Source organism: Coenobita brevimanus, chromosome 97 (genome assembly GCF_032717465.1).
Source record: "Coenobita brevimanus isolate Jiangsu-jjx chromosome 97, ASM3271746v2, whole genome shotgun sequence".
NCBI classification, from domain to species: Eukaryota; Metazoa; Arthropoda; class Malacostraca; order Decapoda; family Coenobitidae; genus Coenobita; species Coenobita brevimanus.
The window spans coordinates 11,824,639-11,838,585 of NC_137050.1; the positions used below are offsets into that span (position 1 = coordinate 11,824,639).

General features: G+C 43.2%; 1 protein-coding gene across 1 annotated transcript; it reads right to left on the reverse strand.

Annotated features, from left to right (window-relative positions):
* Positions 1-3,585: 3,585 nt before the first annotated feature.
* On the reverse strand, positions 3,586-12,605 carry LOC145413824 (glutamate receptor ionotropic, kainate 2-like). The gene is made up of 6 exons (XM_080283485.1): positions 12,454-12,605; positions 11,730-11,968; positions 10,839-11,029; positions 8,591-8,821; positions 6,852-7,151; positions 3,586-3,783 (listed from the first exon to the last, which is right to left on the reverse strand). The coding sequence occupies exons 1-6, from the start codon at positions 12,603-12,605 to the stop codon at positions 3,586-3,588; spliced, it is 1,311 nt and encodes a 436-aa protein (XP_080139611.1).
* Positions 12,606-13,947: the final 1,342 nt, after the last annotated feature.

The following is a 13,947-nucleotide window of genomic DNA, read 5'->3' on the forward strand; positions in this document are numbered from 1 at the left end:
TAACACGAGGACTAGTGAAGGATAAACATTGACAACAAAAAGTTGAGGCCTCATCACACTGAGGTCGAAAATGAATATATTCTAATGCAAACTTCCCGACCATGTACAGTAGGCTGGGGTAAAAGAGGAAATAAAATGAACACCCATATTTATTAAATCACACTCCTGGCATTCCGTTTGTCGGTGTCAGCCATAATACGTGGCAGTGAGAAACGAAATCTATGAACGTGGCCATATGAAACGGACTGTTCTCTCTTCCAATTTTTACCCCGGTCTACGGCATCAGAAAGTCTGCATTGAAATAATCCTATTCCGGCTCCTACTGACGATGCTTTTAGTTCTTGACGTTAGGGGTTAAGAGACTGAAAGCGGGACACCTCAAGCTGGTTCCATGAGAGATCAAGCAGATGTAGAAGTTAGAGTTTCATCAAAGGTATGTACTGTGGAGGGGAAAATCGAGAAGTGGACAAAGAAATAAGGTGGCCATAGGGAACTTCACGGTACCTCTTCCTCAGTTATTTAGCTTACTTTGCACATTACATTTTTACTCGCAAGTACGTTATTGAGGCAAGGTATGTCGGTGTAAAAATATGTGAAAATATTAAAGTGAATATCAGTGAATATGAAGGACACAAGTCAAGAGTGAGAGCAGTGGAAATGAGTTATTTAAGAGGAGCCTGTGGAGTCACATGGAGAGACAGGCTGACGAATGAGGATATAAAGGAGCGTTGTGGTGTGGATGTGGATGTGATAGGAAGCGTTATGAGGAACACACTGAGGTGGTTTGGCCATGTGGAGAGGATGGAGGGTGAAAGACTGACGAAGAGAGTGTATGTGAGTGAGGTGGAGGGGGGAAGAGGGAGGGGGAGGCCGAGGATGAGATGGAGGGATGGGGTGGAGAGGTATATGAGAGAGGGGGGTGTGAGTTGGGAGCAGGGCAGTGAGATGGCGGGGAACAGGGCGACTTGGAGGCGATTTGTTTGTGGCCACCTGAAATGGGATTGAGGCGTCTGGCAATAGATAGACAGATAGAATATCAGGGTGTACTAAACACAATGAACCACTAAGAAAATATGCGCTGCGAAGGCTATAATACCACCTAAAATAGTCTTAGGTGCGACAATATGTAAGGGAGGGTAGTGTGTATAAGAAAAGGGACCTTTACTGGGCAAGGACAGAAAAGTCTTTGTTTTCTTCTTCTTCACAAGTTGACTTTTGAATTACTGGTTGCGGTACAGATGGTTTTCTATCATTAACTGCATTTTCCAATATATGCCAGCCAGGATACAATAGAAATACAAGCCATAGGCCTGTAAAGGAGGTATGATGAACCGTGTATTACATACTGCTCTAAATTTTGCACATTTCATGGTGAAACTAATGACAAATTCTTGTGTAGCTCTCGTTTGTGTCCCCTTTTCCAACGGCTCTTTGATCACTTCGGAGGCATGAATAAGAGAAGAAAGTTCTAATTATCACTCTGACTTCCCAAGCTGTAAGAGCTAAGATGTTGCTGGCATTACAACACTGGCAGTGAGAGGTGAGGTGTTCGTATCCCTATGCAGAGATAAGAAATGATATTTACTAGTTGTTCTTTCTTGCTCATTTACTTTACACTTTACGGAGGAAGACGTGGGTTGCATTCATCCTTTCCGATCCCAAGGGATAAGAAGCCAGTACACCGTTATCCTTCTTCAAGGGCCATACCTTACACAGCCACCGTATAATACGCAAATCAAGGTTTAAAATTTCAAGGTACAGACATTTAAGCCCGTGTTCTCGTAAACTTAGTAGGTTTTTTAGCGCCTTTCCTCAGTGATTTACTTTGTATTTCACACCTTAAATTTCACTTTCACGTTACTTATCTGCATATAATTGTGCATAAATTACATAGCGTTCAAGGCAATGTGAACGTGCCATATGCAGAAATACAGTAAATAAGGGAGAAAGGTGCTAGGATGCCTATTAAGCTCACGAGAATAAGGGCCTTAGTCTTACCATGCATAGAGCTACAATATGTGTATTTTGTACAGTTTTTCTATATGGGATAGAATGATCTAAGCTGCTGATTACTGAATATGCAGTGACAGGTAATGCAAGTTCAGTATAAAGATATGTAATTCAAGATACTGTACATTAAAAAAAATACTCAGTATCAGAGAAGTTGTATAGAATATCCAACACAACTCTCATCCTCATTTACTTCAACGTTCTGTGTAAACACGCAATCATCAATATCATCATCCCAGTTCACCCAGCAGTACCATAATACCAAACTTAGACATAACATCGGCGGTACGGATGGTATCATAAGGAAAATCGGGACTTTAAAAAATGATTATCTGCATTAATGACCTGCATGTTGTAACCAGATATCACTATAATCCGTCATCATCATCATCATCATCATCATCATTCTCCAATACTGGTTTTCAGTCATAGTGAGGTGAGGGGGGGAGGTATCAAGAAGTTCATAACTGCTGATACTGAATACTGTCAGCGCTGCTGCGGGTACAAAGTAAAAATGTTTTTACTTCTAAGCAGTCTTTTTGCATGTCAGCGTAACAATCACAACCCCCATCAGTACGGTGACGCCTTGCCTACTTCTGGTCGATTTTATTAAACTTAGAAAAGGTCTCTAGCTGCAAGTGGATTAATGAAGGTTGTATCTAACCCTTCCATTACAGAAACTCGTCTAAGCTGAACAAAGTCGTCTGGAGGTAGCACGAATAAACTGAAAAATGTCATTGGGATGAAGTAGTTAAACTGACTGAGTAAAGGATAATGTACACTCCCTTTTTTGCACCATTATTGAAATTCATGATGGAAAATAAGTTAAAGCTTTCTACTTCGCTGCTCATCGCGGTAAGTAAAGTACCATGCAGTCTAATCTTAAAACAACTCCAGCATAGGCTCTTAGGAGTCAATGTCCCTCCTCCTATGGCCTATTCAGCTCCCTTCTCCAGCTCCAGCTTGTCACAAAAAATTCTCACAACTTCAAAAAGCGAAATATGTTTAAATTAGAAATTCATTCTTCCTACACAAAAACACTGTTACTTTAGATGTTAACCTAATACAGCATTCTCATTTGAGTTTTGCAGAGAGAGAGAGAGAGAGAGAGAGAGGTTAATAAAGGTATAGCTTAGTTATTTTCAAACAACGATGTGCTCTGAAATGAAGTTATTTAACAGTTCCTTTGTGTTGCCTCGTTTTCATAAACCATGATAGATATGCAGTGTTTAGAAACAAATCCTGAAAGGAAAATGTGGATGGAGAGAAAACATTAAGGATACTTCTTTTATTTTTCACTTCAGTTATTCGATAACTTTGATAAACAACAGTTTTCTAATAGTTTCTCTATTAAGAGTTTTCCTTAACTGAAAACACTGACTGCTGTTAGCCAGAAAAGAATTCCTAAACGTCCAGTAGCTTAGTCAGTAATATGGTTAAAGTACGTACTTACATTATGCAAGATCATACACTTCTTTCAAAGAGTAACTGTGGTACTGGAAACAACTGTATTAAGTGACTGTGACCACTGCCTAACATGAATGGAGAAAACCAACAACAGACGGACTTAGAAGGCTATTGGATATTTTTGGCAGTGTGGGTGTAGGCGTGGGTGTGAGTGGGGGTGGGGGTGTGGGTAAGGAGGGCAGCGGCGACCCTCTCAGCGGCGAGAACGAGGGCGGCGGCAAGGTATCCCAGGAAAAGCAGGTAGAAGGCGCCCTGTAGGTGATTCAGGCTGAGTACCAGCCCACCACGACGAGCACCTCCATCTGTCTGTATGCCACACCACCATTGTTACTACAACATCACCACAGTTACCACCACACCAATACCCGCCATTACTATACCACCACAGTTTCTATCACACTATTACCCATCATTACCATACCACTACAGTTATTACCACACAGTTACCAGTCATTACCATACCACCACAGTTACCACCACACCATTACCCGTCATTACCATGCCACCACAATTACTATCACACCATTACCCGTCATTACCATACCACCACAGTTATTACCACACCATTACCCGTCATTACCATACCACCACAGTTACCACCACACCATTACCCGTCATTACCATACCAGCACAATTACTATCACACCATTACCCGTCATTACCATACCTCCACAGTTATTACCACACCATTACCCGTCATTACCATACAACCACAGTTACACACCATTACCCATCATTACCATACCATTACAGTTACTATCACACCACACACCACTCGTCACTACCATACCACACGAGCAGCCTATCTACTGTGCATCCATCCGTCCATACATTATCCATTTTTTTAACCTTATTAGGAGCATAAGAGCCCAGGGCTAGACTATTCAGCCCCGACATTTAAGGTGAGGGTGACCACTGACCAGTCAAACTCGTCCCAAACTGGCCTTATGTGGGCAATAGTCTCCAATTAAACCACCACACCTCATCTGGCTATATGGTTATCACCCAACACGGTAAATTACTTTCAGGTTTACAGGAGTTCATTTGGTTTGTAACCCAGTGCAGAGTCACCAGTGGCAGCCTTAAAACGAGTGCGTGGATGGTGGGCAGCCCTGCTTAAAACACACACACACACACACACACACACACACACACACACACACACACACATATATATATATATATATATATATATATATATATATATATATATATATATATTTTCGTTTTTGAAGGCTCCAGCATGCTTGCATGCGTCGGCCCTGGTCACCTAATGGCGGCTCTCCATTCTGCTCCATCTCTGGCAGCTTCCCTATTTAGTCTCTTATCCTTGAGGTCACAGTCAGTGACCTCATCCCAGGTCTTTTTCGGTCTACTTCTCACTACCCTACCCCTAACATTAACACTTCTCACTTTCTTCACCCAATTATCATCCCCCATCCTCTTCACATGCCCAAATCACCTCAGTCTACCTCTCCTCATCACAGCACCAATACACTCCAGTCCCATCCTACTTCTTAACTCTTCCATTGTAAGCCTAGCCCCCCCAGGCCTCGCACTCAGGAACATTCTGCACATCCACCTAATTATTGTCATTTCCGTACACTTGAGCCTGTGAATATCCTCTTCCTTTACTGCCCAGGTCTCACTACCATACAGCATTACACTCCTAACACATATCGCATACAAAGATCCTTAGCACGGAGGAAGACCTCTCTCAGTGTCAGGAGAGGCAACAGCTCCCAGCTCCCAGAACTTCTTTCAACAACTCCTCATTCTAGCCACAGAGCTAGATCCAGCCTCACCTCTAGCACATAACATGTCTCCCAAATAACAACACTCTTCCACACACTGAAGAGACTCACCAGCAAGTTCAATCCCTTTACGCCTGGCAATCTCCACATGCTCTTCCCGACACACAATACACATGAAATCAGCATTAACTCTCGTCTACCTATACCACTACATCTCTTATGCACCCACTTATCACAAACACTGCACAAGATGGAATTACTTCCCACGTCCCTGTGACACACTGCACATGGCGACTCCCCTCTTTTCTTTGACAGTACCGTCCCCAGCCCTAGATACCATCACTTTTGTTTTATCTGCATTTACTCTTAACCCAATGTGCCCCACACCATCTCTCCACTTCCTAAGTCTTTCCTTCGCCTCCCTTTCATTCTCTGCAATGGCACCAAATCATCAGCATACAACATCTCCCACGGAAGTCCATGTCTGAAGTCACTTGAGAGAGCTTCAAGTACCATAATAAACAACAAAGGGCTCAAGACTGACTCCTGATGCACACCAACAGTCAAGAAAATCTCCTCACCCAAATTTCCATTCACTCTTACCTGGGTGCCAACACCCACATACATGGCCATAACCACCCTAGCCAGCCACTTCTCGATCTCAAGCTTTCTCATTGCCCACTCCACCACCTCTCTAGGGACTCTGTCAAAGGACTTCTCTAAATCAACAAAATCAAAGTACTGTTCCCTTTTCTTTCCTATATATTTTTCCTGAAGCTGTCGAACAATGAATATGGCATCAGTGGTTCCTTTGCCTGGCATAAACCCAAACTGCATCTCATCACTATTCACTCTCTCTCTAATCATACCTTCTAAAACTGTCTCCATTACCTTCATTATCTGACTCAAAGCTTTATGCCTCTATAATTTCCCCTTTCCAGGGCATCACCCTTCCCCTTGTTTACATTTACAATGACACTCTTTAGCCAATCATCTGGGACAACACACTCATATATAATCATGTTTATCAAATCAGTGACTAACTCCACTCCTGTATCTCCTGAGGATTACAACATTTCAACGGTCAACCCAGACACACCTGCTACCTTCCCCATCTGCATCTTGACTACTACCCTGCTCACAGTAGCAGCGTCAATCAGAGGCATAGGGCCAGACACTGGATCTGCTGGCTCCAAACCTTCCCTGTCCTAGTCAAACTCCTCATTCAACAACCGGTTAAACACTCACACACACACACACACACACATATATATATATATATATATATATATATATATATATATATATATATATATATATATATATATATATATATATATATATATATATATATGAACTTGGATTGGAAGGTTAGATGTGAAAACTAAATAAATAATTATTTTTGTTTTATGATACTCTGCCTGATCATGAACAGTTAGACATTTGGGACGTGTTGTCTTTATCTGTTAATAGATACTTACAGTAAATATATCGGACAGCGATACTGTTGAGTACAGAGGGTTTGTGTGGAGCAGTACTTGCCTGATATGAATATTCACCAACACCATCATCGCCATTACTATCACCACCACCACCATCATCGCTCCCGGACTTCTGTGCTTCCTGGGTGCGGGTTCGTCTCATGGCCGTCTCGAAGAGTTCCTCCAGCCAGTAGTCTATAAGTCCAGCCTCGGCCAGACTGTCGTGGATTCTGTCTATTGGATCTAGAAAGGGCAGGCCTTTCCTGACGCCCCAGCCGGTGGAACCCGGGATGAACTCCTGTCTGCTGACGTGTATGGGTGTGTAGCCACGACGGTTGGTGTAGCTGGAGGCAATGATGGTCTTGATATAGTACTTCCACGTGAAGAAGGCGTGACGACCTGCCAGCACCTCCTTCATCTGCTCGTCCAGGTTCATCACCTGACAAACGCATCGTTTACGGTCAGGAGAGAGACGGTACTAGCACAAAGGCTGAGGAGAAAGGGAGATAGTGTGTTTTACATGAAACGAACCCAACAAATATTTCCCTTGACTACGACATTCAACCGTCTGCTGTGAAATGACTGGGGTAATGAGACCCTGCACATTGCATGGACTCGTGAGGGGAGAACCAGGGGAAAGGAATGCTCGTCCATCAGATGTAATGGAAAATCAGTATTCTTCAGGTGAACTGTCGAAAATTTGACGCTGAGTGGTGTGGACATACTATGTACTGAGTAAAGGACAGTATTGAACTGTGGGTATAGTTCATCGAGCGAGGCTTTTCATCACCCGTTTGTAAATGGTCTTCGACTATACTTATCCAATCGACTTTTAAGTGTTATTATTGTATTACAATCTACCACATTTATAGACGATTTGTTCCACGTGCTGACAGCTCTATTGAACAAAGTCTTTTGCATTATTAGCCTGAAATCACTTGCCAGTGATTTGATAACCTTTACCTCTAGAGTAATTTGGTTAATTGTGAAGTACAGTACTTGTCAACTACGATATTGTCATGTACGTACCTTAAAGATTTTGTATACTTGAATCAGATCCTCCTGTACTGCAGTCTGCACTTTGGTAAGTTAAACAGCTTCAGCTCTTCTAAGCGTTCCTCATACGGTTTGTTCTTTATTATGGGCATCATTTTTGTGACTCTTCGCTGCACTCTCTCTAATTTCTCCATATCTTTCTTGTAGTAAGATGACCAAAACAGAACACAGTACTCCAAATGGGGCCGTACTAAGGAACTGCCCAAGATGAGAATGTTGTATTTGAATTCGAATGTTCTTCCTATAAATTCAACTGGCCTATTACCCCTACCAACGGAGTTGGAGACGTTTATGTTTGTCCACAAGATGTCTCATAAAGATATGAATGGGTTTCAATGAAATTTTGTGGGTATGTGAGTCATGGACCAAGGAAGAGTTGACTTTATTTTGATGATGATCTGAGTTCGAGTCCCGGCTCAGGACTTTTTTTCTTTTTTTTTTTCCCTAGGATATCCCAAACAGTTATTGATGAATTCCAATGATAATTTATGAATATGCGAGTCATGGGCCATGGGAGTGTTGATTAACTTTTGGTGGTGATCTGAGTTGTCTGGTATAGACGTTGACGGAGGTATGCACTCTTTGAATGCCGTCTTTCTTGTTAGTTTTCCTTTTTGCTTCCGTGCACTGTCGACTTGGTTTCAGATCATTTGTTATTATTAGAAAAAAAAAATCCTGGTTCACATTCTCGAGTTGAATATTACCTATTGTGTACTGTATGTACCTAAATTTTTAAATTTTACTCCCAATCATTAAAACTTTGCATGTGTCAGTATTACCAGGCCGATAGTATAGAAGGATAATGAACACTTCCCAACTCACTCTCAGAACCTTGAACATCTCCTGCACTCTTGGGTTCAAATTGAGCTTGAACCAGTCCCAGCCGAGTCCGTAACCAGGTTCGATGCCCCAAGTGGCCCCGGGCAGATCAAGAAGCTGCTCGATGTAGTCTATGGGGGGCGAGGTGGTGGGCACGGAGAGGTGGGCGATGAGGGAGGAGCGGTAGGTGGCGGTGATGAGGAGACAGAACACCCACCACCACCCTACCACTAACTGTACGGGGGAGGGGGAGTAAGTGGGTGAGAAGAAGACAGTAAGTGGGTAGCAGGAAGGCTGTAGGTAGGCGAGTAGTAAGTAGAAGGGTATTAGGTGGGTGACTAGGAAGGCCGTAGGTGGGTGAATAGGTGGGTAAGTAGGAGGGTAGTAGGTGGGTGAGTGATTGGATGAGTAGGTCGCTGATAAATGGGTAATTATAGTGGGTAGTAGGTGGTTAAGTAGGTAGGTGAGTAGGTGGATTTGCAGGAGGGTAGTATGTGGGTGAGTAGAGAGATGAGTAAGTGGGTGAACAGCAGAGTAAGTAGGTGGGTAAGCAGATGGGTGGGTAGGTGGATAAGTAAATGGGTGAGAAGGTTGGTGAGTAGGTGGGTGAGTAAGCGGATATGTAAGCAAATGAGGTGGATGGGTAAGTGGATAAGTAAGTGGATGGATGAGTAGGTGAATGAGTACGTAGATGAGTAACTGGGTAAGTAGGTGAATGAGTAGATGGCTATGTAGGTGGATAAGGAGGTCGGTGAGTAGGTGGGTAAGCAGGTGGGTGGGTAAATGAGTATGTGGGTGAGTAGATGGGTATGTAGGTGGGTGAGTAAATGTGTAAGTAGCTGAGAATGTAAGTGAGTAAGTAGCTGCATAAGAAGGTTGGTAAGAAGGTGGGTGAGTAGGTGAGTAAAAACAAGCGATGGTAGTCAAGTGAATACAAGTTAAGGATGATACATGGGTATATAGGTGGGTCGGTAGGAGGCGTGGGTAGAAATTAGTTGTGGGATTCATAGGTGGGTGTATGGAATGAGGGTAGGTGGGTAAAAAGGTGGGGTAGTAAAGGGGCTGGATAGGAGGGCGCTTAGGAGGTGGGTTGATGAGAGAGCTGGGTGAAATTAAACAGTGCCATTTTTAGATAGCTATGAAATACGTGGGTAGGTGGTTTAGTAGAAGAGCCGGGTAACAATACGTAGCAGGATTTGAAAAAGAGTGTTAAGCACATAGCAGATAAGTATATCAATGTGTTAGGAAAAGATGGTTTAAAAATCAGTGAGATGTGTAGGTGACTGTCGGGTGTTTTGAATTGGAACTGACTTTGCTCCGGATATATATTTTGTATTTTACTGACCATTTAGAATATATATATATATATATATATATATATATATATATATATATATATATATATATATATATATAGAGAGAGAGAGAGAGAGAGAGAGAGAGAGAGAGAGAGAGAGAGATATTTATAGCGAACGTACTCCTTCGTTATCAGGAGTCTCTCCTGAAAAGAAGGGACGGTATATTTTATAAACAGAACAAAAATGGCACCTTGGTAGTGGAAGGGGTGCATTGACCCCACTGATAGAGCATCTAATCTTTTTTATTGGATTTGTCGGTATCGCGCGACTTTTCCAGTTTTCCGTCTGGTTATCTCGTTTAATGGTAAAGATTTAGTGACCCCATCATTCGTGACTCGTAGTGCAATCAGGTGCGTACTCCACCTCACACGACACAGGAAGGAAGGCTATGGGACTGGGAATTCCACTGGTCTTAGTTAATCTACCTCCATAAGGATACAGATGTCTCGGGAAAGGAAGTCATGCCTGCCCGGATCTCTGAAAAGTTTGACAGGTTCTTACGGATGAGTGGAATGTGACATGCATGAAGAAAGAAAGGAGAAGGACTGAACTGATTAATGTATTTTAGGAAGAAAGACATAATATGACGGCAATATACGAGAAGAATTTAAAAGGAGAATGACATGTTTGGCTAGAATGGTGTGACGTGCGAGGTGAGGAACAGTAGTCATCAGTTTTCCTGAGCTAACACTGCGCATAAGCATTTTTGTTTATGTATATATCTTCTCTCTCATAATTACCAAATATTTCAAAACCAAGCCAGAATGAAAAAAGAACGACAAAAATTATTCCTGATACTAATTAACAGGTAAGAGAGTTAAATCATTGCAGAAACTGGCTAGGACATATCAATAATTGGCCTCAAATGTGATCCATCCCCTGCCACCACTTACCTGTCCAGTGAGGTTGGAGGGCAGGTGGGGTATGGGATCCTCCAGGATGGCCCCCCAGGTGTGCAAGAGGGCAGTGGTGAGGTCCATGTGGGGAGAAGGGTGGGGGTAAACGCTCCTCCACGCGCTCTGCAGCGCCCACAACACAAACCCAGCAGCCATTGTAGTTACACCGATGCTCATCCACAACCATGCTAGGGAAGTAAAGGAACGAGATCCAGTACGTAAATGGCGACAAGATAGGAAGACAGAAAACCAGTGAATGAATGATGACAGGAGAGAGACAGTGAGTAATGATGACAAGACAAAAAGACAATGAGTGAATGATGACACGACAGAGGCAGAAGCCCAGTGAGTGAGCGAATGGTGAGAAGAAAGAGCCTACGGTGTAGAAATGGACGGAGATCCAGTGAGTGACTTCTGACAGAAACTATGGTAGAAAAGGAAAGAAAATCCCAGTGAGTGAATGTTGACAGGGTAGACATGACTTTCAAAAACTGCTATATAAAACCATCAGAAATAACAGACAGTAATTAACTAATGATACAGACTAATTAATTCAGTGAGTTCTGCAAACTAACGTTAAAAATAGGTAAAATATATCGAAGACAGAAATACATTTATGATAAAAACTATGACCACAGTAAGATAATAGACGATAGCATTCTCTATAACCGGTAAATAACGTAGGAACTCAAACAAAATTTAATTGATAACAATGACGAGAAACCGGAATAACTAGAACAAAAGTTAATGATAATAAGGAAGCTGACTAGGACGTAATATGCCCAATGTATACCGTAAAGATAATACAATGAATGTAACAAAAGCCCATAGCTAAATCAATCTCTCTTTCTCTCTCTCTCTCTCTCTTTTAGAACTCCCAAAACTCACGTGAAAAAGGTCGAACTAACGCCAGATGCTGGGGTTTGGGCCTCGGTTTGTGCGTAATCATGATAAAAGGTTCGGAAGTGTAAATGCGCGTAAAATCAATGACCCTCTTCCTGGCGTAGGACCAGAAGAGCATCATGGAGAGGTCTGCTCTATCCTCCGCCAGCGTGCCAACCATCCCCGTCCACCTCCCGTCCTCCTGTGTTCCCCACTGATCGTCTGTGGCCATCCTCATCTCGTAGCTGCAAGGAAGAGACTGGGTAGGTGAAAGTAAAATTGAGATGAAAAGGTTACCTCTAAGGTCTTCGCTGAAGTTGGTAAGATGGATGGATGGATAAAGAATGGCCAGTGTGTAGACAGAAGGATGCAAATGTGAGGAAGTGGTTATGTAGATGAATGGTGAATAGAAGGCATATAACTCTCAATGCACCCCGTTAGTTCCGTGGTATGTAACTGTACAAAAATTTCATGCACTTTGGTTGGCCGTTTCTGATCTAAAGATGGCTGGTATGATGATAGCAGTAGCCCGAAATATTTCTACGATACACCGGTGGGTATTGTAGAGGAGCAGAGACAACTGTTTTAATAACGTTCAAATCATCATGCTGTTTCCTGCTGCAGTGGTCACTCTCACAACCTTTCCATCAGTAGCCCTGTTCCCCACCAAACGACACCCAACTGATTACGTCCGGATGCTCGTCCATGCACAATCTCCCTATCTACGTACGTGAAGTTAAGGATGCCGGCGACGGTGTTCAGCATACGGACGTCGAGACTGTCCTTGGGCGTGACGGTGGTGCCTGGTGCTGAGGAGTCCGGGATGAACTTCATGAAGGGAAACAGCGTCTTGGCCACCACGCGGACACGATGACCACCCATGTCCTCGAACCCCTCTGTGCACACGGCGATGGGGCGGGGATAAGGGGTTAATGAAATGGTGTAAAGAGAAGGAAGCTGGGAGAGAGGGGAGGGAGGAGAGAATTCTATTGGAAGGAGAGGAAGAGAAGGTAGTAAGGTGTGGGAAAGGGAAAATACAGGTGAGAAGGGGAGATGGGTCTTGGCTAATAAGAGAGAGAGACAGACAGACAGAGACAGAAAATGGTCTGAGAAAAGAGGAGAGAGAAAAGAAACGAAAGAAAGAGAAGGAAGGGTCTGGTTTGAGAAGGGAAGAGGAATTAATGGGATAGGAGAGTAGGAGGAAGGACTGGTAGTGAGGTTATCTGGTCTTATAAGAGAGGAGGGAAATTGAGAGGGAGAGGGATTAGTGAGGTGTGGGAAGAATAAGAACTGAGAGGAGGCACATGAAGTAAGGAGAGAAGGAATAGTGAGACAGAATACAAAGGAATACAAACAGCAACAGACCTCATGGTCCATTCGAGGCTGCTTGTTACAGAGCAGCCTATGATTACGAGATCTAACTCTTCATGCTGAAGGATAAGGATAGTAAAGCAAAAAGGCTCCCCCCGCTTCAAACCCTCCAGTTAAAACTGGCAGGAAAAAGTGAGAAGGACCACCACACAGCTTGGAAAAACTGACATGGAAGTTTCATAGGAAAGACTGAAGAGGAAAAGTTACATTCGATAATATTTTATCTATAAGAAAGGAGGAGAAAGAGAAGAGATGAAAACGGAGTTAATAAATTTCTGTGAGAATGAAAAGGAAAAGGGAGAAGAGATGGGAAAGAAAAATTAGGGAAATAGTGTTAGGATGGAGGATCAGAGAGAGAGAGAGAGAGAAAGGAGAAATTAACAAATTCTCTCTCTCTCTCTCTCGTCCAATTCCTCCCCCCCCTTCACTGTCTGTTCTCCCAACCATTCTCCCCCCTCTCTTACTGTCCCACCCCAGCCATGTCTTCTTTCCCCACCATTTACCTTTCTGTTGTCCTCCTTTATCCATCAATCTACTATCTCCTCCCTCACTCCCATTCCAGTCTCCCTGTCCTCCCCCCATTCCCCCACTATCTCCTCTTACACTCCCCCGACTCACCAGGGAAAAGATGTGGCCAGGCGGGTGTGTTGTGGGTGTGGGTGTGGTTTTTTGGGGCGGCTAGGGGGGTCAGCACCCGGGAGCCAGGACCCCCTTTACTGCAGTACAAACACCGGGAGTATACACGCATACATACGCCACCTGCAATACAAAAGCTGAGGACTGCAACATTCACTTTCATCATCATCATCATTATCATCATCATCATCATGACTAAAAAAAGGGGGATGGTTAG

Bases quoted from the DNA above. Each gene is read 5' to 3' on its own strand.
- LOC145413824 (XM_080283485.1), bottom strand. From the start codon at position 12,605: ATGGGTGGTCATCGTGTCCGCGTGGTGGCCAAGACGCTGTTTCCCTTC. The intron at 11,969-12,453 runs GTACGTAGATAG...TCTTCCTTGCAG, and splicing joins GCCGGCATCCTTAACTTCAC to CTACGAGATGAGGATGGCCA. The intron at 3,784-6,851 runs GCACAGAAGTCC...TGTGGCATACAG, and splicing joins GACGAACCCGCACCCAGGAA to ACAGATGGAGGTGCTCGTCG.